Below are 27,949 nucleotides of genomic sequence, written 5' to 3'. Positions count from 1 at the left end.
GGACAGATTATTTTGTGTCGGAAACTGCTGCACCCGCCCTCCTACCAGAGTAGGAGCTGTGAGCGGTTGTGAAATGCTGGGCCGCTGCTTCTTCATGGGGGTGTGGATTCCAGATCCCAGAAGTATCCGTGCTGCCTAGTGCCGGCCCTTCCCCACGGGGCTGGGGTGTTTGCTCCAGAGTCCTCCCTAGAAGGCCTGAGGCAGGTGCTCCCAGCTCACCCAGGGAGTGGGGAGCCAGTCTCTCTCTCTCTCTCTCTCCCCTGCCACCCCCGCCCCATCTTTCCCCTTCTCCCCTTCCTCTCCTCACTCTGTAGAGGGCTGGCAGCCCTGGGACACCACTGCCAGGTCTGCACTCGTCCTGGCCTCAGGCAGCAGGGGGCTTATTCCCCACATTCCCAGGCCCAGGACTGGGTAGTGCCCGGGACAGATTCTGGCAGGAAATCACACCCTCAGATGGTGACAAGGGGAGGTGGCCCCTAGCTCTGCGGCCCCATGTGGCTGGTGGCCACTGCACGGGATAGCACAGAGAGAGCACACATCCAACCCTGCAGAAAGTTCTGTTGGACTGTGCCACCAGGGAGGGAAAGGCGCCGCCAGGGCCGAATCAGAGCACATTGTGAGGGGCCCTCGTTCTCCGCATAGACCAGAGGACTGACCATAGGGAGGGCCAGGCGCAGACAGCTGCCCAGGTCAGACCTGCTGGGCCTGGCCATGAAGGGGGCCAGGATTGGGTTGAGGGCAGACCCAGTGGGATTTGCTGGTGGGCTGATGTGCTGTGATGGAGGGGCGGGTGGGTGGTCTGAGCATGGGTGGGGGGCCCTTTGAGAGATAGGGAAGAGGGGCAAAAGCCAGTTTAGGAGGGTAGAATGGAGATCTCTGGAATGTCCCATGGCCCCAGACATTCCTCCTTAAAATCACCATGGGGTGGGGGAGGGGCTTGTTAAATACAGGTGCCCAGGCCCTGCGTCCAGAGTATCTGATGTGGTGACCATCTGGAGCTGGGGACCATACGCAGAACAGCCACTCTGTGCTGGCCTGCCCTGGGGGCACACGAGTCCCTTCTCCCCATCTCTCTGTAGGATGGGCACTCACAGCTGCGGACACTGAGGCTGGGGGCTAATGACAGCCCCAGGTCATCACAGGTGGTGTGGGACATGGCTGAGATTTAAAGCCACATCTCTCAGGCTCCCCATGAGCCCACAGCCCAGGCCTTTGGGGGCAGGTCTGTGAGTTGGAGGCTAAACAAGCCAGGCCAGCGCCCCACAGAACCCCGGCTGGGTCAGGCTGACTGCCCACCTCCGTCTGCCCCTTCCAGACCTGACATTGCAGCTGCTGGCCGTGCGGAAGAGGAGTGGGCTGAAGGACCCCCGCCTGCAGCAGGCCCTGCGGGGACGGCTCCGCCTGCTGGAGAATGACAGCCGGGTGGTGGCACGTGTGCTGGGGGTGAGTGGCCCTGTGGTTGGGGACGGGTGTTTTAAGGAGCCGGAGTGAGGGAGGTGCAGGGGCTGGTGCCTGAGAACAGGCAGAGGAGGAAGGTGCAGAGAGGAGGGCCACTTGGGGAGCACAGTGACTTTGGAGGGGAGGGCTGTGACGTTAGCCCCCAGGGTGAGGGGTTGGGGAGGAGGCCGCCACACCAGCTTGCCTCGTGGGGGGCGCTGGGGCCCACCCTGTGTGCTATCCTGGACCCCAGCACAGGTGGACAATGCATTGTCCCTTTCTCCGTGTACCCCCCTCCCTACAAGGGTTTTCAAAGCCCCTTTGACAGGGAGTCAGAAGGGCTAGTATGGAGCTGATCTTATTGGAGAGGACAGTGGGGGGTGGGGCTGGGCAGGGGTCCTGGGGCTTGGGAACTGACTTGGGGTCAGCCTGGGCCAGCCCTGGCGCTCTGTGAGCCCAGATTCCTTGGCCACATACCAGGGAAGCTTGGAGTTTCGTGTCCATGAGGACTGTGCGCCCAGCACACACCAAGCACCCGGCACAGTGCCTGGCACGGTGCCCGGCACGGAGTAACTGCTCACGTGGGCCTCCGTGGTGACGCAGGCAGGGTGGGACAGTTAAGGGGGCCGGCTCTGGGTGTGAATCCTGGCCAAGCCACTTATGGAGGGTCAGACCTCAGCTAAGAGATGGGTCCTGATTTCTTATCTGTCAAGTGGAGATGACTGCAGTAGCCCCAGCCATTCGAGTCACCATTTGTTCGTGCTGCCGTGTCAGCTGGTGCTGCTTTTAATGCCCCATCACCACCAACTCACAGAGCTCAGAGCAGAGGGGACGCTAGAGTTAGAAGTGAAGCTTGAGTGGATGTATCCCGTGGTGCGGGGAGGTGAGGTCAGTTGGCCCAGGACTGAGAGCACAGCCTGAGCAGGAGAGAAGGTGACAGGAGAGCCTGGGGCCTTTGATGTGCAGGGAGTAAGGCAGGAGGCGTGGTCAGGGAGGCGTGGAGGGAGTGGGGCCAGGGCTTGGAGCCCATTCAGGCTCTGGGAAGGAATGGCGGGCTTGTGAGCAGGGGCGAAGTTGACTTGAGCTGTAAAGGGACCCACTCTGTCCGTGTCGCCCCCTGCCAGGGCCACTTTTGCAAACTGTTTCGGTTGCATGGCTCTTATCCTCTGACCAGCAGATGCCCCGAGGCCCCGGGGAAGGTGTCTCATCCCTATTTCCTTCTCTTAAGGAATTATCGGCGAGGCTGTTGTCTATCCACAGTGACCAGGATCGGATCGTGGTGATGTTTAAGACATTCGAGGAAATCTGGAAGTTCTCCACCTACCATGCTCTTGGTAAAGAGGTGACCCTCCCATGATCGATTATGGGGACTCCCCTCGGAGGACACTGGTGCACAACACGCGCTTTATGTTTCACATCGGTGCTTTAGAATAGGTTGGTTCCCAAGGGCCTCTCCAGTACACACGAAAAGTGGTGCGTTCTTCTGCTCCAGGAGGACGCTGTGGTGGGCGGGGCCGTGGATGGATGCAGGTCTCTGTTGCGAGAATGTTCTCGGCTGAGTTTCTTGCACACTCTGTCACTCGGTCCTGTGTGATTTCACGTCACCACACCTTGAGGAAAGCCAGCTCTGATGGCCTCAGTACTGACCAGGAAACCTGCTGTTGCACACTTGGCCCTGTGTCTTCTTCCTAAAACATCCCGTTGTGTTCGGAGGCATTCTCGGGGCCTCGCCGCACCTCCTTGAGAACCTCGGCCTCCATTTGAGGACGAGGGAGTTGGGGTGGAATCGGAGCAACAGTTTCCCGCGTGCCCCCGGGCAGGGCTGTGCTCACCTCTGCCATGTGGTCTCCTTGAGCAGTTCCCCCCACGGCGCCAGGCCCAGGGGAGTGTGTCCATCCAGAAGGCGGCAGCACCCCTCCCCCCGCCTTGGGTGTCCACTCTTCATTGAGCAGAGGAAGGCTTCCCTCATTATCTACCCTTGCCTTGAAAACGGAGGGAGCCACGAGGCCTGCTGGCCAGGCTGTGGTTGACAAAGCCTCACTCATCCCAGAGACGAAGCTTCCCATGACAGAAGCGGACACAGCCCACGCTAGCTAATAACGCCAGCCGGGCTCTTCCAGGCATGTTTTCCATCCAGCTCACTGCCGGCCCACAGGGCCCTGCGACCTCACAGTCTCGCCAGTACCGATGAGAATACGGAGGCACGGAGAGGTCACATAACTTGATAACGGTCATGGCCGCAGGGGAGGGTGGGGCTGGGCTAGACCACTCGAGCCCAGAGAGTCAGACTGTGGACCGCTGGGCCGTGGCCAGCTCCTTGGGTGCCCCAAGGGCAAGGTCGAGGGTCTCCCTGGGCCGGGTCAGTGCAGGGCTCAGCCAACACCGGGGCCACACAGGCTTCCCTGCCTCTCTGAGCCTGATGGTGAATGGGCCTGGCCTTCCAGGCTTCACGCATCACTGCCTAGAAAACCTGCTCGTGGACCAGGCCTTCTGGCTGCTCTCGCCCGGCGAGGAGGAGGAGACGGCCATCCGAGTCTACGTGGACGAGGATGCCTTGAAGCTGACCCACGAGAGCCTCCTCGTGCAAGAAGGTGAGCGCCATGTGGGGTGACAGCGTCCTTGACTAGGTCCTGACAGTCAGGTGCCCTGGTTACTGAGAGACCCTGGTCCGCCCCCAAAGACATACAAGCGCCTAGGAAACAGCAGAAGAGACGTTCTGCCTTGCACCAGCCCCCAGCCCGTGTTCCTGACTTGGCTGTGGCTTTGGCGCCTCAGCTGACCCCAGTCTGCGGGGCACGGAACACAGAGCCGTGTTCCTACCCGGCCACAGAAAGGAAGGGGCCACCCAGCTGCAGCTGGACTCGGTGGTGGCAGTCCGAGAGGAAGGGCCCTGGAAATCACACATCTGGCCCCTCACAGCACAGATAGGGAAACTGAGCCCCAGAGACGGAAGCTGAGGCTAAGCCAGCCTCACACAGCATGTCAGGGCAGAGCCAGGACCCCGCCCAGGTCATAGCCCCCCAGTCTAGGTCCCTTTGCATTTCTGTGGATGTAGAAATTGGGGGTGAGGGACTCATGCAGGGCGACTCCTCTTGTGTGTCCTGGCTGGGGGGGTGGGGTCCTGCCTGGCAGAGCTATCGCTGCCCCTGGGCAGGCCACCCTGAATGACCTCCTCCGTCCCTTTGAAGGGCCCTTCTTTGTCCTGTGTCCTGACCACCACGTGAGAGTGACGACTGGCCCTGGGGGTACAGGGAGGGGCCCCCAGCCCCTCAGGCGGGCTTCGGGGGGTCCCCAGGGAGAGGTGGCCCCAGAAGCAGGCCTCTTGGCGAGCCCCGGCATGTCCTGCGCGGAGGTGGCAGCAGCCACCCTGGAACCTCTGATCCCGTTTCATCAGTAGGTACCAACCGTTGCTGCTCTGCTTCCTACCAGCTCTGTGTGTGGTTGGGCCATGGGGAGACTCCCAGGCTCTGGTCTGCCCATAGGCCAAGGGGGGCAACAGAGAAGGGTGTGAGCCCCAAACAGACCTGGCTGTGGCCCATGCTGCTGATGTCCAGCTGTGTGGTCTTGGGGAGTCAGTCCAGCTCTCTGGGCCTCAGGCCTGCCACCTGCAGGACGGGGCAATGACATCTACCTGGCAGAGCCATCCTGGGGTTAGACGGCATAGGAGTATGTGGCATGGAGCTCTTGCCAGACTTGTTCTGAAAAGTTTTTGAAAGGGCTGCATCCATGCGTACCCGCATTGGGGAGGCATACAGAAACCTGCACAAACCAAACCAAAGGCAGGTAGAGCCAAGGGATGTGAGGACAGGTGACATGTAAGTTCCTGTTCATTTGCAGAATGTGGGGCATAAACTTGGCTTGGAGCTTCCTGGCAGCCAAAGCAAAAAGAGAAACTCAGTCTCCTGATTTGCAGGGTCTGTGAGGTAACAGGCTGTGGCTCAGCTTCTCCGTTACTGGGACCCAGGAGGAGTTTCTCCCAGGAACCCTCCCTGTGTGCTGTGGCCAGCAGTGTCCCCACAGGGGCACAGAGCATGTTGTATGCCACCTGGGAAGGAGGGACTGTCAATCATCTAGTCCAGCTTCCTTTTTTTCTAACCAAAGGAACTAAGGCCCAGAGAGAGGAGCAATTTGTCCAGGTCACACAGCAAGGTCACAGTAGAGCCAGGATTTGAATCCAGGTCTCCAGATCCCCAGGCTGGGGTCCCCCCTCACCCCTTGTTGTACTCAGCTGCCTTGAGGGGAGCAACGGGGCAGATGTTTGGGGGGTATGCAGGGCTCCTAGTTAACAGGGGTGGTGGGGTCCCCCAAGATGAGGCATCTAGGCGGGGGGGTATGGGGCTCCCTGGAGGCCATGAACCTGGGCAGGTTTGCGTGTGTGTTGGGGGAGGAGTGGGGTGAACCTAGGCTGCTGGGGGACAGCTGACTTGTCCCGTCTCTGCACAGAATGTATCTGCCCCAAATCTGAAATCCCACAGCAAAGACCTCCCTCTCCCGGCTCCAGGTGGGCTCTCAGGCTCCACTGGGACCCCATCGATGACTCCGTCGGTGAAGCAGCGACACCCGACACCCCGCTGATGGGTGAGTGCTTCCACCGGCCTCTCTTCCCCTGGGGGAGGCAGGTGATGAGGGGGTGGCACCAACATTTTGGAGGTTTCTGTGCTTGTCCTGAATCTCTCCAGTCTGTGAGGTGGTGCCGGAGCCCAGCCCTGTCCGCGGGCTGACCCACACTCACATGGTGTGCAGGGCAGCCATGCGGCCTGTCGCTGTCCTCAGAGAGCTCCCGAGTGTAACTTCGCAGACAATCCGACGGGACGGTCTGGGGGCTCTTCTCTCTTCCAGGCACCACATTAAACACCTTGGAGGCCCGGGCCATAGTGGGCTGGGTGCTGGCTGGATTTGCCACCTGCACTAAGGCAGGACCCTGAGGCCCGGGCTTGTCCTGTCACGGGTCCTCTTTGAGAGAAGCTGGCACTGCCAGAAGCCCTTCGGCTTGGACGCCCATCCAGCTTCTTGCTCTGCGCCAAGCTGCCAGTTGGGACGGCCTCGTGCACCCGGGAAATGGATCGGAAGCCCTGGGGGCGGGGAGGTGGGGAACAGGCGGGACTTGCGACTGTTGCCGTGCAGGGACAAAGGCACCCTCTCTGAGGACCGCTAGGCGTCTAGCCTCTCGTGTGCGGGAAGCAAGCTTCAGCTCCTAACAGGCAAAAGATGACTTCCCCATGTGTCCAGGGTGTCTGAGGGCAGCCCCATCTGCCCACCCTGGCCCCTACCCAGGTCTCCCCTGCACTGACCGTGCGGCCTCCTTTCTGCAGCTGTGGGCCTGGCCTCGGCGGTGGCTGACTGCCAGGGCTTGGGGCCTGAAGAGATGACCTTCCAAGGTGGTGACCTCATTGAGCTCCTCGGAGCCCAGGTGCCTGGCCTGCCCTGGTGCGTGGGCCGACATGTGGCCTCAGGCCAGGTCGGGTTTGTGCGGACTCATCTCATCAGCGCGCAGGGCCCGGCGTCAGAGTGAGTGGCCGGGGCCCCGCCCCCTTCCCGAGCCCACCCCCACCGCTCCTGCAGGGACCCTGCACCTTCCACCCAGCTTCCCGTGCAATAAGGCTGATGTGTCCTGGGCGACTCCTTGTCCCTTCCCGAGGCCCAGGTTGGGCTGAGCTCCAGCTGCTTCTTGCTTGTCCCCAGTGCCTTCCCCCAGAATGCTGCCAGGAGGTCATTCTCTGAGGCACACACTTGCCCACGTGTATTCGTCTCCTGTGGATGCTGTCACTCAGCACCACACGCTGGGGGCTTATAGTGACAGAGATGTACTGCTTCGCAGCTCTGGAGGCCAGAAGTCTGAAATCAGTGCCAGCAGGGCCACCCTGCCTCTGTCGGTTCCAGGTGGGCCCTCCTCCCTGTTCCTCCTAGCAGCTCCAGGCATCCCTTGGCTCGTGGCCGCATCGATCCACTCTGCCTCCCCTTCCACGTGGCTGTCTTCCTTTGTGTGTCTGTGTGTCTGTGACTCATTTTTCTCTTCTTACGAGGGCACTGGTCCAACCTCGTCTTAACCAGACTAATTACATCTGCAAAGATCCTATTTCCAAAAGGCTACCTTCCGAGGTTCTGGGAGACGTGAATTGTGAGGACACTATTCAACCCCCTACACCAGCTACCCTCCTCCACGAAGCCCTTCAAAGCTGCTGGACCCAGCCTTCAAGGCTCCCCACGGCCCAGGCCCTGGTGACCCCAATTTCAAAGGCTGCCACTCACCACCAGCTCGCCCTGAGTCTGCTGCGCAGGTTGGCTTGTCCCTTCTGAGACAGTCTGGGTTGACATTGCAGCCTGCCCAGGTGCCCCTTCCATCCTGACCTTCTGGTGTTCCTGGGGGCTCTCGCCAGCCACCAGTCACACCTGTAATGGGTAATCCCCAGGGACACTCCTGGCTATACACCTGTCCCTGTGTGAGCTGTCCCCCACTCCACCCAAGACTTGCCTGACACCACTGAGGAATGCCAAGGGGAGGGCTCTCTGGCCACCTCCGTGTCCCTGCTACCCATCCCTGGGCAGCAGTAGGGGAGTCTTTGGAGAGTGGTCGGCAAGCACAGCTGTGCCCCTCCTTTGACAGAGTTCCGTTCCCCTGGACTTGGCCTTGTCAAGACGTCAGTCAAGAAGCCCAGAGAACGTGGGTATATCGGAAGGGCCCTTTACTGGGTCTTGTGACTCTGGTCCTGTCCCCCTCTGTGTGCCTCACTTCCCACCCACCAGATGCTCGTCTTCAGTGGCCCTGTTCTGTGTTTGGTGCTGCGACAGCCCAACGCCTCTCAGCCCAAATCTCGGAGGCTGTTTGGTATCATGCCTTGTCTAGCCAAACGTCTCGTTTTGTCCCCTAAGTTTACAGTATCTGTGTGCCTTGGTAGCTCTTGCACCTGTGCCTCAGAAGCAGGTAGGAGCTGGCCAGGCCAGCACGCTGACAGCAGTGCTAGACCAGCGCCTCCCAAAGTGTGTTCCTCCCCGGGCTCCGTCACACACTGCATGCTCTGCCCATGTCCCCTTGTTGGCGCTCTCCAGGGATTCCCAACACAAGCAAGGTGTCTTTTCCTGTTAAAATGCGTTTCCCACAGTTACTTGACTCCCAGAATCCTCTTCTCACACAACCCTATTTGCTTTTCGCCAAGTTGGTGTTCCATGGAACACTCTTTGGGGACGCTTTGTCTGGCTTATTCCCACAGTCTCCAAGGAGGCTACAGTTTCTCAAGAGACTGCTGGAGGCTGTGTGCACTGGACGTGTACTGAACTTGCCGTGGGTCAGAGAAGAGCTAGGGGAATGAGTTAGTCCATTCCCTCCCCTTAACCCAGAAGGATGACAGGGCCGGGTGCTACTGGTGCTGTCTACAGCCAGAGAAATCCTAACCACTTCCCTCATTCAGTCAACGGATGTTTACTGAATATCCTTCTTGTTGCAGACCCTGGATTTTCATCCATTTGTTTAGTGAACAAGCTGGGGACTCTTCTTTTTCTCTTTTACTTTATTTCGACATACTTGCAGACTTACAAGGAAATTGAAAGAAGAGTATAAAATTTCCATATCCTGTCACCCAGATTGCACAAATGTTAACACATGACAACATTTGCTTTATTCTTTTTTCTTTTACTTCTATTTTTTTTCTAAACCCTTTGAGAGTAAGTTGCAAACATGACGTTCCTTTACCCCTAAATAATGCAGCACGTGGTTTCTAAAACCAGGACATCTGCTTACATAGCCACAGTACAGCTGTCAAAATCAGGAAATTAACATTGATACCATGCAGTTATGTACAGACCTTATCCAGATGTTGCCAGTTGTATATATACAACTATAATTCCCTTTATAGCCAAAGATAATTCCAGACTCTGAGTTACATTCAGTTGTCCTGTCTCCTTAATTTGAAACAGCTTTTCACTATTTCTTTGTCTGACATTTTTGAAGAATATAGGCCTGTTATTTCATAAAATGTCCTGCAAGCTACTCTAAGACTTAAAAAAATTTCTCAATCGGCGTATTTTGAAGTTTCATATTATTCTGGTAATTTAGTCCTATAAGGAAAAATTGCCTCTTCCCCTCTCCCTCTCCCTCTGTTCCTTCCTGTTGTCCTCTCCCTGGCTCGGGGACACGCAGTGTGCTGTGGTTGTGCCGAGCACTGTGGGATGCCCCTGCAGAGGTGGTATGAGGAGCAGCGGGAGCTTACAGTGCGGAGCAGTTGGTTCTGCCTGTAGCCTCCACAGCCAGCTTCATGGGGGAGGGAACATTTGAGATGGGGCTTTGAAGGCTGCCTAGGAGCTCACCTTTCCAGGATGCCATGACCCATCACAGCCTTTCCTGCTCCTGGGCATCTGTCCCTGGCCAGACAATTTCCTGGAGGGCAGGATCTGTTTTGTTTTTTATCTTGTGGTCCTCACTGCCGGGCAGAGAGCAGTGTTCCAGGACTGCCAAATTAGGGAGTGAAAATGGGTCCTCTTGTGAAATGTTTACTTTGGAAATACGTTATTTTAAGTAGAGCACTTTATTTTTTCCAGATTGGAAAATGTGATCTTTCTCAGTGAGGAAGAAAGGTCATTCTTCAGCAACGAGGGCCGCTTTTCTGAAGAGGACGCCAGGCAGTTACTGAGGAGAATGTCGGCCGCGGATGTCTGCACCGTGTACAGCCTGGGTACGTGTGGGCCATGCGGCCAGGGCGGCTGCTTCTCCCTTCCCTTCCAGACAGCTTTGCTGCCTTCATCCACTGACAAATGGCGACTGCCACCCTGGGCACTGCAGGTGAACAGACAGGTCCTGTCACTGCCTTCGGGGCACGTGGGGCTGCAGATAAGCCAGACACAGGGAGTGGGGCCTGGGGATGTGGCCCTGAGGCTCCTGCTGCCCAAGGACGGGCCCCAAGTGCCAGCCTGAGACACACGGACAGCCTCAGGCCTCCGCGGGCGCAGGGGAAAGCACAGGGCCTGATTCTAACTTGGCCAGCACTGTGGGGCTCCTGCCCAGGGCCAGCCCTTGCGCCCGTGCTTTGCTCCAAAGGCCTCTGGCCTTTCTCCTGTGTGGTTTGCCTGGGTCACCTGGCGGCTGGGTGTCGGGTGGGAGCCCAGCGCTGCAGCCTCTAAAGACAAGGCTATTTCTGTCTTACCTTCAGCCCTCTGTGTGTGAAAGGAGTCTCTGCGGGCTGCAGAGCAAAGCCTGGACAGAGGTGGTGCGTCATCAACAACAAGCAGGAGAAACATGCCTGGGGTCGTGGCACTTGGACGAACCTGCCTGTCAGCCGCTATAGGCGGTGGGCACACAACCGTGGGTTCATTGCTTTGTCCTACAGGGAGGAGAAAAACACAAGCGTGCATACACACCCACCCATGTGCATTTATGTACACACAGAGACACGCGCAGTCACAGGTATACATGTACATACAGACACACGTGGACGTACACACTCACCCACGTGCCTACGTATATGCACGAACACCCACACAGGTGTGCATATATGCACACACACATCCAAATGCACGCACATACACACATATATGTATACATACACACATATAAACACACATTTCTATACATACTTTTTCTGTGCCTGCTCAATGACATGCATTGCAAGATCTTTTTTCCCACTGATGATAGATTTAAACTTTTTAGACCCCACAAACCAATTTCTCTTCCTAAATGGACAAACTTGAACTCGACCTTAACATATGAAGACTCGAACCAACATGATTACCATCTCCTGTCTTTCTTAGGAGGCAGGGTTGGACCCTTTATTAGGGGACGTGGCATGGTGGGGGCATCTCGGCCTCTGCGTGCCTGATTCTGCGTGGGGTCCCAGGGCCGTGTGCCTGTGATCATAGTTCATGGCACTTTGTGCTTTATACATCTTTTTACAGCTCTTTTTCTCATTCGCTTTCTATGGAAACCCAGCAGTTAGCGTCAGCCTGCTCTGAGGCTAGGGAGGTGCCTGCCTGTGACGAGGAGGGTGGGGATCCGCGGTGGAGCAGCGTCAAGCCCAGCTCTGTCAGACTCGGAGCTGAGCCGTCCCCTGTGCCCCACTCCCTGATGGAGGCAACGGAAGTCCAGGGGTGCTCCTCTGTGAGGGGTGCATCCTCTGTCCCAGAGGACGGGGGGATGGCGTCTCTGTGGGGGTAGGCAGGGGTGGGGGCAGACAGCTGTGTCCTGGCCTGGAGACCCTGGAAGACAGGGATTCTCCAGCCCACTGACCAAGGGCACCCTGAGCCATGCCTCTCCCTCAGGAGTGTTGGTGTCAGGAATGTTCCTATCCTGGTGTCGCCATCCTAGCCGGACATGGCTCAGGGCCCAGAGTGTGCTGGCTGGAGGTGGTGATTGCCTCTCTGCTCTCCCTTTGCAGACAGATTAGAAGAAACCGAGCTTGAGCAGCTGGAAGGACAAGGTAGGTCCTGCCCGTGCAGCTGGAGTTCCTCTGGTCACAGTCTGGCCTTGGGGGTAACACCAGGCGGAGGCAGCAGAGCTGGGCCCACTTGGTGTTGGGTGTGGCCATCACTCCCGTGGGTGCAGGCTGGGGCCTGAGGGAGGTTGCCTGAGGTGGGCCCAATGCTTCCCCTGACCCCCAGTGAGGCAGTAGAGACCTTGGGGGCCACGCCTCTTCCAACGAACGTGCTGGACCCCACTGGTTCCCCAACCGAGGTGGGGTATTTCTCCCTCTTCCGAGCCCACACATGCCTGTGGCTTCCTTTCTGGTGACCTCCAGGAGCTGACACTTGTCCCGGCTCTGCCTCAGAGAGTCGAGTCTACGCTGCCCTAGAGGGTGGCTGAATTCGGAGCCTCAGGTTAGAGAGGATGCCTCTCCCTCAACTGAGGTCCCTCAAGGGTCTGCTCCTTGCTGCGGGGCTGGTTCGGGGAGACCCTCCCCCTGCCTGTCGCCCTTTCACAGCCCTACTCTTCCCTCACACAGGGTCCACATGGGGGTGAGCCTGGGGTGTGGACACCCAGGGGCCTTGGAAATCCCCTGGGTCGTGCTGGGGTGTGGCGGGAGGGGAGGCTGGGAGGCCAGGCCCCATTTGCCTTCCAGGGACAGGGACAGTTCCAACGCTGCCAATGTCCCTGCAGCAAAGGCCGCGGGGTCTCCCACTGCTGGGAGGCTGGGACGGTGCCTCCGTGGGGCACAGGAGATGGTCAGGTCAGACATTTGCTGCTGAACCATATTTAATTTTTTTCTTATTCCAAAGCTTATAAAGACCTGAGTCTGCAAGACTAACAAGGGGACAGTTTGTTTGAAAATATTTTTTATATGCGAACTCAAAACAGAAGAGTCTGTTTAAGTTCTGATTCTTTTCTTTCCAATGAATTCCCCTTTAATCCCATGTTTTTCCAACAGGAAATGTAGCTTGTTTGCTCACCTCCTGAGACCTGGCTCTGGCTACTGCATCCGCCAAAGCCAGCAGTTGTGCCAGGGAAGGGTGGGCAGCCTGTCCTGTGTTAACTCTTCAGGAATCATAGGCCTCAGATTCTCAAACACCTGTGAAGGTGGAGCCCCGGGTTCTGGGAGCCGCCCCAACCTTTCCTGTTGGAAACAGTCATTTTCCCCATGACGGAACTGGGCAGAAAGACACAACACCCTGCCCTCCACTATGACTGGCTCTGTCAGTCTTGTAGGGCAGCCTTGGAGCTCGTGCTGATCAATCGCTGATTGGCTGATTTCTTGGATTCCTCTACCGGATCGGAGGCCCAAAATGCTGACAAAATCATCCAGTTGCAGTCGTAGCACTGAATGTGGATGGGGCCGGCTAGGTGGCTTTGATTCTCTGTAAGAGGGAAAGGGATCTCCAAGTGATCACTGAGCTATGGCACAGGAGGTCTCCTAAGACTATGCTGTCAAAAAGGCAAAGGATAGGAAAGGCAGGTTACTTGGTAAGAGAGTCGGCCCAACAGGTCCGTACGCTCCCTGCAATCGTAATTACTGAGTTCCCACTCTGTCCTAGGCCCTGGCTTGACAGTTCACACAATTCTCCGGCGCTCGCTGGGAGCCAGTGGGGAGGTGTCATCTGGAATGTGCTGCACCAGGGACAGAGGCTGGGGAAGGGGAACCAGGACTCAAGTCCAGACTCTCACCCATCTGAGTGTTTTTTGTGACTTGCAGAAATGCCTCCACGTTGCCTGAACCCGGAGCCTCACGGGACCCTGCAGAAGGTGAAGAATATTCTAGAACAATGCAAGACCTGTCCGGACTGCCCCGAGGAGCCAGCGTCCTGGGGTCTCCCTGCAGTGTCCAGTGGTGTGAACTCGCCAGACACAAAGGAGCCCTCCTTCCACCTGGACGCCGAGGACGACTGGGCCAACCCAGAGGCCCTGGGCCCACTGCTGCTGGTCCTGAATGCCCCTGGGTACAAGGCCTGCTTCCGTGGCCTGTATGACGCTTCACTGCCATGGCTGAGCAGTGTGTTCTGCCGCTTCACCGACGAGGAGGAGCTGGCTGTGCGCCTGGCGCAGGCCCGGGCAGCAGCCAAGAAAGCTGGCCTGCCCATGGCCCTGGCCAGGCTCTGCTTCCTCCTGGGCCGGCTGTGCGCCAGGAGGCTCAAGCTGTCCCAGGCCCGGGTATACTTCGAGGAAGCCCTGGGGGCCCTGGGGGGCAGCTTCGGGGACCTCTTCCTGGTGGTGGCCGTGTACACCAACCTGGCCACCGTTTACCTGAAGCAGAAGAACAAGGAGAAGAGTGCACAGGCGGTGCCCAAAGCCGCCGCCCTGCTCTTGGGGACGCCCGGCCACATCAGAAGCGCTGAGGCAGAGGCGGAGCTCCTCAAGTACGCGCTGCGGCGGGCCGTGGGTGGCCGGAGCCTACAGGCCGAGGCCCGGGCCTGCTTCCTGCTGGCCAGGCACCACATCCATCTCAAGCAGCCCGAGGAGGCCCTGCCCTTCCTGGAGAGACTGCTGCTTCTGCACAAGGACTTGGGGGCCCGGGAGGCCTCGTGGCCCTCGGACTGCTACCTGCTCCTGGCGGACGTCTATAGCCGGAAGTGCCTGCCCCACCTGGCCCTGAGCTGCGTCAAGGTGGCCTCGCTGCAGACACAGTGCTCACTGGCCAGCTCGCTGAGGAGCATGGAACTGGTGCTCCGGAATGCCCCCCGGCTCCACGGCCAGAGGCAGGCGGCCCACAGCCTACCCTCCCAGACGGCCCACTACCTCAGGCAGGCACTGGCCTCCCTGGCCTCGGGTGCGGGGTGTGCACTGCGCGGCCCCCTCTACGCCAGCCTGGCCCAGCTACACAGCCACCACGGGCAGCACGGGCCGGCCATCGTCTTCATGATGCAGGCAGTGGAAGCAGATGTGGTGGCCGGAGTCCACCCTGTTGTGGACCACCTGGTGGCCCTTGCCTGGCTGTACGTGCTTCATGGGCAGAGCCAGGTGGCCCTGGACATCCTGGAGTCCGTCCTGGATGCGGCAGTGGCCAGTGTGGACCAGGAGGGCGTGATTGCCAACATGGCAGCTATGGCCCTGAAGAGGACCGGCAGGACCCGGAAGGCGGCTGAGGGCTACTACCGTGCCCTGCGCGTGGCCAGGGGCCTGGGCCAGCTGTGGAACCAGGCGGTGGTGCTGGCCAACTTCGGGGCGCTGTGTCTGCACACGGGTGCCAGCAGCCTGGCCCAGCACTACTTCCTGGAGGCCGTCCGGCTCTTCTCCAGGCTGCCCAGCAGGGAGTGTGGCCGGGACTTCACCCAGGTGCTCTTGCAGCTGGGCCACCTCTGCACCCGCCGGGCCCTCACCCAGCAGGGCAAGTGCTACTACGAGTGGGCCTTTCTGGTCGCCGTGGAGACGGACCACCTAGAGAGTAGGTGCTGCCCAGTTATCTCTTCTACACCTCCCTGGGGTCTGCAGGGTCTGCATCGGGGCTCAGAGCACACCTGGGGCGTGTGATTCAGAGGTGAATGGTGGTTTTTCCGATGTAGAGAATGCTGAGTAGGTGAAACCAGCAGATGTTGCACGCGCCCTTGAGGAAGACTGTTCCCACATGGGGAGCACGGTGGTTTGCCTGGGGACTGTTCTGGTTTGAGCTCTGAAAGTCCCCCATCGTGGGAATCCTCAAAGTCCGGCTAATGGGATGGTGGGTCCCCCCAGACATACCCTGGTGCTCCAGGCTCCCCCAAGCTGAGAGCAGCCCCAGGCCCTCTGTGAGCCCGGCCTCGAACGCCAGGTGCTTGCACTTGTGTTATCTCCTCGGGCTCTCTGACAGCCCGACAGCCCGGCACACAGGGCTGCACTGCCCCTCCCCGACACATCCCCACTTCACAGAGCACGCTAAGGTGGCTGGTTACCCCAGGCCACAGAGCAGTTCAAGTTTATGCAAAAGCCTCTTGTTGTGCAGGAAGCACCCCATATTCCACCCACAAATGAGACTTGTGTGGTTCTCACGGGAGGGGAGGCAACGCAGGTGTGGGAAACTGACGTCCAAGCCAGAAAAGCCACAAAAGTGGGTGATTGGTGTGATAGCAGGGCAGCTCCTGGCCCCAACTTGTGGGTTAGGGGCGTCTCTTTAGCCTGGGACCGGAGGGTTGAAGGTGCAGCCCAGCAAGAGGGTGGGGGCGAGGGGCTGGCAGTGCAGCCCCTGCGCAGGCCCGTGCAGGGAGAGGCAGAGTTGGCAGAGGGGGCGCGGGCTGGATGGGGACAACCTCTGTTGGCCTAGGGGTCCCTGAGAGCACTGGGGAGCCACTGAGTGCTATAGCACACTCAGTCTGGCTGCATGCAGTGAATGGATAGCAATCCAGGCAGCAGGGGACGGGCAGAGGAAGGGGTTGAGGGAATGGGGACAGGAGTCCCACCCCCTGCCCTATGGCACCAGGCCTTCGTCATGGCACAATGAGACTGCCCAGAGATGCCTCTGTTGTCTGGCCCAGAGCCCCAGGGGATGTGCCAAATCTGCCCATTTTCAAGCCAGGCCTGGCACACACTCCTGGCCCTTGAAGGAACAGAGCTTTAGGAAATGACTGTGTGAAGGATCCCCGGATGTATGTGTCTGCCCACGGCGGGAAGGGAGGGTCTAAATCCCGACCTTCCCCAACAGGTGGGGCCTTGACAGGGGGGTGGCCTCTGGCTGCAAAGGTGCCCTTGGAACCTTCGGGAGGAACCAAGTGCCACAGACTCCCCCTGTGGCCTCGGGCAAGTCACGGCCTTAATAGCCAGTGGCACCTTCTCCTAGGAGGTACCCCCAGGGTGCTGGGGGTTCAGACTTGGAAAAGCCAGGCAAGGGACCCAGGAGACCATGTTTCCTCTCTCCCATGTTGAGCAGCCAAGGAGACCGAGGGCTGGCAGGTGCCCCAGGGCCAACAGGTGCTTACTCCAAGCCATTTTCAAGTCACTCTGGGAGTTTGTGTGTTTCCAGGAATTTGGCCATTTCATCTAGGTCATCTGATTTGTTGGTGTACAGTTGCCCATGGTGTCCTCTTACAACTCTTTTAGTTCTGTAAAGAGGCAATAATGCTCCCTCTTTCATTCTAATTTTAGTAATTGATATCCTGTCTGTTCCTTGGTCAGTCTGGTGAAAGATTTGCCAATTTTGTTAATCTTTTCAAAGAACCTACTTTTGGTTTCATTGACTTTATTTTCTATTTTCTATATTATTGTTTAATATTTCCATTCTAATGTTGATTATTTATTCCTTTTGCTTGCTTTGGGTTTGTTGACTCTTCTTTTTCTAATCTCTTAAGGTGGAGGTTTAAATTTTTGATTTGAAATTTTTCTTTCTTCTTTCAACGCAGGCATTTGCAGTGACAAATTTCCCTCTAAGCACGGCTGTAGCCGCCTCCCGTAACTTTGGTTTTCATTCATATCAAAGTATTTTCTAGTTTCCTTTATCATCTCTTCTTTGATTCATTAGTTGTTTAGAAGTGTGTAGTATAATTTTCACGTATTTGTGAATTTCCTACATTTCCTTTTGTTGTTGACGTCTAGTTTCATTCCAGTGTAGCTGAAGAACATATTTTGTATGATTTCAATCATTTTACATTTACTGGGACTTGTTTTGTGGCCTGACATGTGGTCTGTCTTGGGGAACCTTCTGTGGGTGCTTGGGAAGACCATGTATTCTGCTGTTGTTGGGCGGAGAGTTTTATAGATGCCTGTCGGGTCTTCTCGGTTTGTGGTATTGTTAAGGCTCCTATTTTCTTCCTGACCCCGGGAGTATTTTTGGCAGTAGCAGCTCTGCACTGCCTGAAGCCCTGCTTGTAGGAGAGGCCAGGAAGCCTGTGAGTGTGGAACCTGGCCTCTTGGAGGCGGTGTCGGCTTTGGAATGCCAGAAGCCGGGTCTGAATGGCATTCCCAGCACAGGCTGGTGTCAGGATCGACATTCGGCCTTGGACTCTCAGGGTGTCCGTCCGTCTGCGACAGGGGTGCCGGTGACCCGACCTCATCAGCTTGGTGTGAAGGTGGCCCCTGTCCTGGCCGGAGGTGCTTCATGAAGCAGAAACAGGTTTCCTGGTGTGAGGGCCAAGCCAGGCCAGGACACCCAGCCCTGGGGGTTGTGAAGAACATGGGCGCCATCACTTGAGCACCTGCCACGTGCCATGCACGGGGCTCATCTTGGCGTTCTCGTCGTCTGCGTGCCCTCGAGCAGGCCACCTCGCTGTCTAGGCTCAGTTTCCTATCTGCAGTGACCCTGACTCACAGAAGAGTGGGAGAGGCAGGCATGCAGCAGGGGCCTCAAACCCCTCAAGCATCTGCCATGAGGCCATGAAGCCGACCTCCTCTTTCTCCGTCCCCCACGCAGGCCAGCTGCAAGCCGTCCAGCGGCTGTGCCACTTCTATAGCACCGTCATGCCCAGCGAGGCCCAGTGCGTCATCTACCACGAGTTCCAGCTCACGCTGGCCCGCAGGGTGGCCAACAAGGTGCTGGAGGGACAGCTCCTGGAGACCATCAGCCAGCTCTACTTGTCCCTGGGCACCGAGCGGTGAGAGCCGGCTCTGCGGCAGGGGCTGGGGGCACACAGGGAAGCTGGGCACAGGGCCCCAGCGGACCCTCTCCTCGGGTGGGCCTGGGGTCATCCCAACATTGCTCAGGACTCAAGTCCCGGCTTGGCCTCTCTTGATGGTTGATGTGCCCTCCCATCTCTGCTTGCAATAGCTCCCAGACAGGTGTCTCATCCCCAACAGAGATGGCACATGCATTTCTAGGCCATTTGTCCTGCCACAGTGGCTTTTGTAAGCTGTCCTTTCCCGCCCTGAATCTGCACCCACTGGTCTAGCTCTGGGCTAGGGTGCTCTGGCCTTTGTCTGTCCCCTCTGACGTGACCACAATGGCCATGTGTGCCTGGAGGCTCCTCGCCCATAGAAGGTGGAGCCAGTTGTCTCACCTGCTTCCCCAGGCAGAGTTTCGGGGTCCCATGTCCCACGTGTGGCTCACAGTGTCCTGACCTGGTGGGGTTACGATGGCCCCAGCCATGCTGCAGTGACACGCCCTGGAGAGAGCAGGGCAGGAGCCACATCTCCACAAGGACTTGGGAGACAGCTCCAGGCTTGGCCTCGGTCCCGAGGCCTATGTGCTAGAGCCATGCTTCTCAAAGTGTGGTCCCTGGCCCTGTCACTGGGAAGCCTGTTGGAAGTGCATGTTCTTGGGCCCCACAGGGCCCAGCGAGCTACATGTGAATGTCCTCTAATATACTTGCACATCTGAGAAGCAGCGGCCTGGATACTCTCTGAACCTCTGCTCCATGCTAATTGCTCCTGGTGCATCCGGAGAAGACACAGGCTGGTCTGGGGAGGTGGGGGAGAGACAGTAGCACGCTCCTCCTGGCCACATGGCTGGCATGACACCCATTTCCCTCAGAAGAAGATACTGTATCTTTTCCGTGCAAGGTGTGTTCATCCCGGCTTTCCCAGAAGCCTGGGAAGGGCAGGATTTGCACATACCAGTGGGCCCATTCCCATCCTGATACTCCAGGTCTACCCGTCACCAGATGTGCAGCAGGAAGAGCCCTGGCTGGTCCCCTGAGGCTGGCCTGCCTGGGAGCTCTCGTTCTGACACCCTTATCTGGTTCCAGGGCCTACAAATCCGCCCTGGACTACACCAAGCGGAGTCTGGGGATATTCATTGACCTCCAGGAGAAGGAGAAGGAGGCGCACGCCTGGCTGCAGGCAGGGAAGATCTACTACATCCTGCGGCAGAATGAGCTGGTGGATCTGTACATCCAGGTGCAGGGGTGAGGCGGGAGGGAGGGCCAGTGTGTGTTCACTCGTGACAAAGCCACTGCTGAGCACCTGCTGTATGCCGTTCCCCCTCCCTGCCCCCTAACTCCCTCACAGCCCCCTCCAGGGCTGGCATGTCCACAGCCATCTGAGCTCCCTGGGGCAGAGGCGTGGGAGTGCACACAGTGCGTGCTCAGTAAGTGTGCAGATGATGCGCCCACTCAGGAGACACACAGAAGGACTTGCTTCAGCAGTGCGTGGCATGTCTCCTTAAAAAATGCATTTACATAGAATCTCTGTTTTAGATGCTTTCCCAGACAAGCGTGACTTGGAACAAATTGAGAGGCCCACGCGCCTCATGAGCTTTTTGTTTTCGAGCACCTGCTGTGTACCTGCCTGAGCCAGGGGCTGAGTACCTAGGGTCAGGGGCTCATGGCGAGGAGGGCACTGAGCCCATCAGGAAGCAATGCTGACATGGGCCGGGGCTGTGGCATGGACATGGGGATACAGGAGCCCATAGGGTGGGCTTCTGGCAGCCTCGGGACAGGGAGGCTGGGCGAGCACTTCTGCTGGAGGAGGGCTGTGCTGACAGCAGAACCCCAGGCATCGGCAAGCAGTTGGGTCTGGCTGGGTTGTGGTCAGGGCCAGACTGCCCAGTCATTCGCTCAGTGGGTATTTGCTGAGCGCCTCCTACATGCCAGGCACTGTGGGAGGCCCTGCATATGGCAGAGAAGCCCGAAACCTCGGGCTCCATCCTTGTAGGCTGACCCTTCTGGTGGGAGATGTGGGCAGACATGGCTAGGTCACATGTCACTAAGGGCTCAGAAGGAAGCAGTGGGGCCAGGGCGGGGAGGGGATGGTGGAAGCCCCAGTGACGCCAGAGCTGAATGGAGGTCCTAGAGTAGTGGGCGGGTTGGGGTGGCGCTGAGCTCTGTCCCGGCTTCTCACCAGCCTCGCCTTCTGGGCCCCTGGGCTTCAGCCACACAGGTGCCCCATGGCACCCAGGTGTGTACAGTTATTGTCCTCATGCCAGCAGGTGATGAAGGCCCCCAATGCACAGGGACTCCTGCGGTGTGTGAGAGGACAGAGGAGGCTGGCTGCCGCTTCCCAAATGGGTGGGCCTGGCCGCCTCCTAGGTGTGGGTCTCGAGAGCTTTCCACCTCCTTGCAGGTGGCACAGAATGCAGCCCTGTACACAGGTGATCCCAACCTGGGGCTGGAACTGTTCGAGGCAGCTGGAGACATCTTCTTCAATGGGACGTGGGAGCGGGAGAAGGCTGTGTCCTTCTACCGGGTGAGCCACTGCCATGGGTCTATATGGGTGGGTCCCAGGTGGGTGCCGAGCACAGAGGCACAGCTGGAGGCAGGACCATGCACATGCTCAGTTTCCCGGTGGTTTCACCTGGCATGATCTTGACCCCATCCTGACCAGGGCGGAGTGGGTGGCACTTGATGCCCAGACACAGCCTTGGTCTCACACATCTACCCCGTGATCTCAAGCAACCCTGGCCGGGAAATCCTGTCCCCATCTCACAGATGAAGAAACTGAGGCTCAGAGAGGCACAGAGATGTGTCAAAGGACACACAGCACGTCAGTGGGAGACCCAGGAAGAGGCTGGGTCTGCATGTGCCCCCAGGGAGGATGGCTTCTCCCTTCCTCTGCCCCCACAGCTCAGGGGTGGCTCAGCCCCAGGCACAGATAACACTGCATTTCTAGAGCGGAGCTGAGCACCGGATCCTCTCAGTCAGGCCCAGGACAGGAGGGGCTGGTCTGGGGCTGCACGGTGTAGCTGGACAGGCCAGGGTCACTCTCCAGCCCCAGCTTGGGCTGTCTAAGCTGACCTTTCTCTCAGGGGAAAGTCTAGGCCTAGTGGGTAGTTGGGGGGTGGGAAGCTCTGGCACATGCTTGGGGCTCTGAGGAAGGCACTGGGCATGGGGGTGCTGCAGGAGGCCTGACCCCACCCACCTTTGTGGCAGGACCGGGCACTGCCCCTGGCGGTGACCACGGGCAACCAGGAGGCAGAGCTGCGGCTATGCAACAAGCTGGTGGCACTGCTTGCTGCACTGGAGGCACCCCAGGAGGGCCTGGAGTTTGCACACACAGCCCTGGCTCTCAGCATCACACTGGGTATGCTCCCTGGGCCCCCATCCCACCAGGGCCCCCACCCACCAGGGCCCCCCCAACCAGGGCCCAGCCCCTTTAGGGCCCTCGCCTCCAGGTCTGGAGGACGGGAGCAGAAGTGGTTGCCAGGCTCTTCTGGTCTCCCGTCCAGGCCAGCTGAGGTCAGCGGCAGATCTGACCAGCGGGCTCCCCTGCTCAGCCCTGGGGGCACAGTCCAGGGCTCTTGTGAAGTGCAGAGCTCCCTGCATGGCAAGGCCATGCCCAGCTCTTTGGCTTCCTCAGCCTCTTCCCCTTGCTGAGCATGAGGGCCACCCCACATGCCCTTCATTCCATATACTCTGGGTGCCCCACAGATCCCCAGTGTGCAAGGCTGGGCCACCTGTGCCTTCGTGAGAGCTGGTCCCTTCCCCGCCCTCGCCAACCACCGCTGTTCTCTGGCTGATGAAATCCCAGTCCCCTTTCTAGAAGCCCGGCCCTCAGTCCTGGGCGTCCCTCTGTCCTGGCGCCTCACTGTGCTGTACTGGGGTGGTCTGTCTTCCTCCAGAGAGAGCGAGCCCCGAATGGGCCAGGGCACACCTCGTGCCCCAGGTCCTGGCACAAAGGTGTGCAGCAGTGCTGGGATGCGTTGAATGCAGACTCCACCGCTCCCGCCCTGGAAGGGGAGGACACCAGAGATGACCTGAGCCAGCTTGCCCATGTGCAGGGCAGGACCTGGGGCTCAGACATACAGTGACTCCCAAGGTTGGGAGGGTGCTCTGCTGCTCGTGCTCCCAGGAATGGTCAAATGCCACCTCTGCAAGTTGACTGGAGCCCTAGTGCTTGGAGTGCACAGACCGAATGCCTTTCGGGGTCTCCTCACCAAAAACAGTAACCAAAGGCACCCTGTGCAGGTGGCTGCATGCAGGCACAGAGCTGGTGTGTCCAAACTCATGACTTTGCCAAACCATGAGTCAGGTGGCATTGTTAGCCCCACTTTACAGGTGGGAAAAGTGAGTCTCAGAGGTGTGCAGGGGCTGGCTAGGGCTGCCCAGGTGATGGCCTGAGTGTGCCTGGAGATAGGGCAGGGCATCACCAGTGTCCTCATGCATCTCCTGATGGGCCTGTGCCCTCACACCTGCCCTCCGCCTGTGTCGCCAGGGGACCGGTTGAACGAGCGCGTGGCCTACCACCGGCTGGCCACTCTGCACCACCGGCTGGGCCATGGCGAGCTGGCTGAGCACTTCTACCTCAAGGCGCTGTCACTCTGCAGCTCACCACTGGAGTTCGACGAGGAGACCCTGTACTATGTGAAAGTGTACCTGGTGCTCGGAGACATCATCTTCTATGACCTCAAGGTGGGTGGGGAGGGGGCAGGGGACACTTGCAGTGGGATCTACACCCAGACCCCAAAGGCCTGGGTTGAGCCTTCCTTAGCAATGACCACTGGCCCCCCAGAGGCCAGCAGACAGTATCGGGGCTCTCACGTTGGCCAGGCCCCACCCTCAGGAACTCGGGGGAGGCTGACATGTAAACAGACAATGGCAGCTATGGGTGAAGAAGAGGGATAGTAGTCAGGGAGACCTCCAGAGGAGGTGACACCAAAGCTGAATCTTTTTTTTTTTTTGGAGACAGAGTCTCACTCTGTTGTCTTGGCTAGAGTGCCGTGGCGTCATCCTAGCTCACAGCAACCTCAAACTCCTGGGCTCAAGTGATCCTCCTGCCTCAGCCTCCCGAGTAGCTGGAACTACAGGCATGCGCCACCATGCCCAGCTAATTTTTTCTACATATTTTTTTAGTTGTCCAGCTAATTTCTTTCTATTTTTTTAGTAGAGACAGGGGGGTCTCGCTCTTGCTCAGGCTGGCCTCGAACTCCTGACCTCGAGCTATCCTCCCGCCTCAGCCTCGCAGAATGCTAGGATTACAGGCGTGAGCCACTGTGCCTGGCCCAAAGCTGAGTCTTGACAGTCAAGTAGGATTTAACAAAAGTGGGGGGGGAGGACATTTGAGGGGATCAGCATTATCCCCACCTTGGACCCATGTTGTAAGATCCAGCCCAAATCCTGGCACCTCCTCCAGGGAGCCAGCCCAGGACGCAGGCCTGTGCTGAGCAGCTCTTTCCCGGAATCCTGAGACCTTTCAACCTTCACTTTACTCAGGTGGGCGGAGCAGGTCTGTTACGATCCCACTCAGGGCGGCAGGGGGAGGACCCCCTCAAGTCTGTCTCAAGGGACGCTAGCTGGGACTTCTTTTCCATCTGCTTCCAGCCCTGCAGGGGGTGGCGTGCTGAGCACCTACAGATGAGGATCCAGGGGTGCTGCTCCACGTGTCCCCCGGCCCAGGCAACGTCCCCCTTCCCGCCCCACCCCCCAGCCCAGCATTGTCCTTGCAGTGTCAGTGCTCTCTGTTGGCTTAGGGGCAGGGACACCCAGTCCAGGGGCTGAGCTCATAGGGGCCTTTGATGGCAGGAGAAGCTGGGGCAGCCCTGGAATACCCAACCCTGCTGCACCCCCACCCCTGCCTGGGCTGCTCCGAGGCCCTGGCCGAGCACTGGCGACACCTGGTGGTCAGAAGTGGTCCCTGCGGCCAGCTGCTAAATCCGAGCCAGGCAGCGACCCCCACCCCCAGTTGCTGGGCATCAGGCCACCCAGAGGGACCTTCACTCACTTGCTGGGGACAGGGCCTGGGAGAAGGGGCCTTTATCTCTCCATGGTCACACCCGCCACTCATCCACCCGGGAGGAAGGAAGGGGCTGAGGCGCTGCTGAGAGCCCGAGGTCCAGGGGCGAGTGAGACTGGGCTCAAGGGGCAGGGAGCTCCCTCCTTCCTCCCCAGGGCGCGTCCCACCCACGGCCTCACTGAACTGCACTATCATCTCAGCCTGTGTCGGGGCCCATTGTCTTTCCAACTTCACACCCTCCTCGTGTCCCGAGCGAGCAGACCCTCTTGTGGCCTCTGTCTCCTTCCTACCCCAGACGGCGTGGAATGCCACCCAGAAGGCAGGTGCCATAGGTTTCTTTGCTGACTGTCACTATTAATAAAATGGGGCCATCTTCAGTCCACATGTGTGTGTCAGAATGGAAAGAGCCAGGCTTGGAGTAGGACGGGTTTGGGGTGGGCCCCAGCTGGGCCTGCCACTCACTCACTGTTGCACACATGTGGGAACACAGGGGCACGCGCGCACACACTCAGCAGAGCACGCTTTGGCTGGCTCCTTCCTGTTTAGTTGGGATGCCCCCTCCTCCAGGAAGCCCTCCCATACCGCCCCAGGCTGAGGCGGGTGCCTCCCGGGGCTCCCACAGGCCACCCTGTATAGTCACTGACCACCCCGGATCCCCAGGACTGGGAGCAGGGGTGCGGCAGGATCAGCCACGAGCCCTGGCACAGTGATGCTCAGCAGGGGATGGGGGAGTGTCCACTGCACTGCCCCACGACTGGTTTATTCTCTTCTTGGGCCCTTGCTCCGTTCAGGGGGAAAAGGGCTGATGAATCTCGGACTTTGTTCTGGGCCCTGGGGAGTCATCTTGAGACGGTAAGGAGGGAAGGGAGGGTAGGGGTCAGGTATGGGTCTTAGAGGGGTCCCTTGGTGACCTCAGCGTGGTGACCTCAGGGGCCTGGTCAGGTGGAAGGTAGGAGTGGGGGGTGGGCGTGTCCTGACCTGGGGCTGGTGGGTTTGAGGCAAAGATGCATTTGAGATGGTAGTGGATGTCCGGGGGAGTCACAAACCATCCACGTTTCAGGGAAGATTCTCAGATTTGATGCCTGTGAGGTGATTTGCCCTGGGGCTGGCTGGTGGAAGGGCCCAGAAATGGTGGCATCAGAGTGGACAAGGCTGGAGAGAGGCTGGGTCACTCACATACTCCCCCAACAGCACTGTGTCCCGGCTGCAGTGGGGAATGGGTCAGACCCAAGCCCAGCCCAAGGGCAAGCAGCCAGTGCCAACGGCGAGGGGCTGGGCAGAGGCCGGGTGGCCCGGGATAGAGGGATAGCCGGGGAGGCTTCCAGGAGGAGTCAGGGTGGGAAGGGAGCCTCCAGCGGGGTCCAGAACACGGGGACACCTGGGGGGCTGCCTGAAACGCCCTGATTCCAGGCCCACCTGGCCCTGGGGACATGGGCTCTGTGCCCCTCATGCCCCGCCACGGGTCAAGTTAGGCATGGAATCCAGGTTGACCTCGACATCTCCCCTCAGGACCCATTCGATGCGGCCGGGTACTACCAGCTGGCGCTGGCGGCTGCCGTGGACCTGGGCAACAAGAAGGCCCAGCTGAAGATCTACACACGTCTGGCCACCATCTACCACAACTTCCTCCTGGACCGTGAGAAGTCCCTCTTCTTCTACCAGAAGGCACGGACCTTCGCCACCGAGCTCAACGTCCGCAGGATCAACCTGGCTCCCCCAAGGCTCTGCGGCCGGGCCCCCTGGCTGGCGCCTGGCCCCCCGCCCTGAGGACGGTCCCCATGGAGGGGGCTTTGTGGAAGGGGGTCCCTGGACTTTCACAGCATCTCCAGGTGCCTCATTTTCTGGGAAACGGAGGCACAAAAGGAGGGGTCAAATGGCAATAAATGGGTTTTGCAGCAACTTACTGAACTCGCCAAGGTGTCTTCCCTGGTCTGCTCCCTGAGGAGCGTCTAGGGCCCAGACCCTTCCCGGGGCCCTGCTGTGCGCCCTGACCTTGGGTTTGAGAACAGACCTGGGCAGGTGCCCCTTGCTGGCTCTTCACGGTGTGTGGCCTTGGGCAAGTCACGTCACCTCGAACCTCAGTTTCCTCACCTGTCAGAGGGGGAGGTGGTGGGATTCCCTGGGCAGGTCCTGGAATGGCAGCACCCCTCCCCCAGCTCTCACTGTGGGCCTGGCACTGCCTTGTGCCTTTAATCCTCAGACCTCCCATGAGGAGGTCGGGACTGCTATTGCCCCCGTTGGCTGTTGAAGAAATGGAGGCACAGAGGGATTATGTGCCTGGCCCACCGTCACACAGCAGGTAGAGCCTGAACCTCAGAGCCCAGCATGCTGACCACCACACCACTCTGCCAGCCTGCTGCTGGGGATATGCCACCCATCAGGACCCAGGGCAGCTCCTGTACCTCTCTGACCCTCGTCTGTGCCAGAGGAGCCACAGGCCAGGGAGGGAGGCCCAGGTGCCCCCGTGGAATGTCCTCTCGTCCCAGACATGGCTGGGCCAAGCCTGGCCAGTCCCACCTCCAGCTGGTGGTCAGCCCTGCAGGAAGTGAGGTGCAGGCCCCACCTGTGTGGATGCTGCTGCAGTGTGTTTCAGGGCCCTGTCTGGGCCCCCCAGGTCACCCCTAACCCTAAGCCCCCGGATCCCCTTGCTGAAGATAGTCCAAGGTGAGGGACTTGGGCTTTAGCCCATCCACACATCCATAGCCACGAGGCCCTGCCCTGACCTGTGCAAGAGAGGGTCATGTAGCAACCTGGGGCTGGGCCATCACTGCCCGGAGAGGGGCCTGAGGCATCTGGAGGGTGTCCCCTCCTCCCACGCACCCCCTCACCCACACCTGGACCTGCATGGGGATCTGCCCTCGCCTGGACCGGCGCACCCCCAGCGCCCGCTGAACCGCAGCCTGCACATGTGGGGGCCCCTCCAGAGGGCAGAGGCACAGTTGCCAGCGTCCAGCTGCCAAGGAAAACAATGAGAAGCAGGAGCAGGGTTCGCCTCCTCCAGCTCTCCATCCCAGACCTCCCTCAAGGGCCAGGCATGTTCACATAACGCAGGAAGCACCGCATGGGATACCTGCCGGGCCTGCCCAACCCTCACCGAAACATGCCATCATCTCCTTAGGAAAGGCTGGACCACACCCCCTCTTTCCAGCCTTCTAAGTGGGAAGGGGGCTTAGCAGGAAGGGGCTCTGGGCAGCCGTGGGCCCTCCTCCAGCTTCCTCCGATCCCTCCAATTCCTCGGCTCCCAGGCCCATGGCACAGCCAGGAGAGTTGCCCACTGCCCTTTGCAGTGCAGTTTCCAGGAGCCGTGACCCCAAGATGCTGGGCTTGCACAAGTGCAATCAGGCTGTCCTGCTTTTCCCTTGGATTTGGTGGCAAATTCTGGTGCAAGTGGGTGTTCGTGGTAGCAGCCAGGAGCCCATGAGAAACCACGTCCCCTCCCTGAAGTCTGTGGGGTCAGAGGCCACGTAGACAGGTGTTCACTAAGGTTCATTAAGGATAGTTCCTCCATGGGCACAGAAGGGCCCTCGGCCCTGATGCATATGGGCCTTATCCCATCTCCTTTGGCAACAGCTGGCCTCCGGGTGTCCTCCACCC

The 27,949-nt window shown here is 58.9% G+C and overlaps 1 protein-coding gene across 3 annotated transcripts in view; it reads left to right on the top strand.

The window, feature by feature from the left end:
* The window catches only part of SH3TC1 (SH3 domain and tetratricopeptide repeats 1), a 35,005-nt gene extending 8,757 nt beyond the window's left edge, over positions 1-26,248 (top strand). For all 3 annotated transcript variants that reach the window (XM_012656751.1, XM_012656753.1, XM_012656752.1), the window contains 15 exons: positions 1,316-1,443; positions 2,666-2,771; positions 3,882-4,028; positions 4,626-4,830; positions 5,939-6,015; positions 6,750-6,945; positions 9,970-10,103; positions 11,799-11,840; positions 13,548-15,233; positions 18,165-18,345; positions 19,435-19,585; positions 20,750-20,872; positions 21,556-21,706; positions 22,838-23,034; positions 25,865-26,248. In XM_012656751.1, the coding sequence (XP_012512205.1) occupies positions 1,316-1,443; positions 2,666-2,771; positions 3,882-4,028; positions 4,626-4,830; positions 5,939-6,015; positions 6,750-6,945; positions 9,970-10,103; positions 11,799-11,840; positions 13,548-15,233; positions 18,165-18,345; positions 19,435-19,585; positions 20,750-20,872; positions 21,556-21,706; positions 22,838-23,034; positions 25,865-26,122 (3,782 nt within the window). In that variant the 3' untranslated portion in view covers positions 26,123-26,248. The remainder of the gene's footprint in view (positions 1-1,315; positions 1,444-2,665; positions 2,772-3,881; positions 4,029-4,625; positions 4,831-5,938; positions 6,016-6,749; positions 6,946-9,969; positions 10,104-11,798; positions 11,841-13,547; positions 15,234-18,164; positions 18,346-19,434; positions 19,586-20,749; positions 20,873-21,555; positions 21,707-22,837; positions 23,035-25,864) is intronic.
* The last annotated feature ends 1,701 nt before the right edge of the window (positions 26,249-27,949 follow it).

This window comes from Propithecus coquereli, unplaced genomic scaffold (assembly GCF_000956105.1).
Source record: "Propithecus coquereli isolate 6110/MARCELLA unplaced genomic scaffold, Pcoq_1.0 Scaffold518, whole genome shotgun sequence".
Classification (NCBI taxonomy): domain Eukaryota; kingdom Metazoa; phylum Chordata; class Mammalia; order Primates; family Indriidae; genus Propithecus; species Propithecus coquereli.
This window is presented reverse-complemented; position numbering and strand designations above follow the sequence as displayed.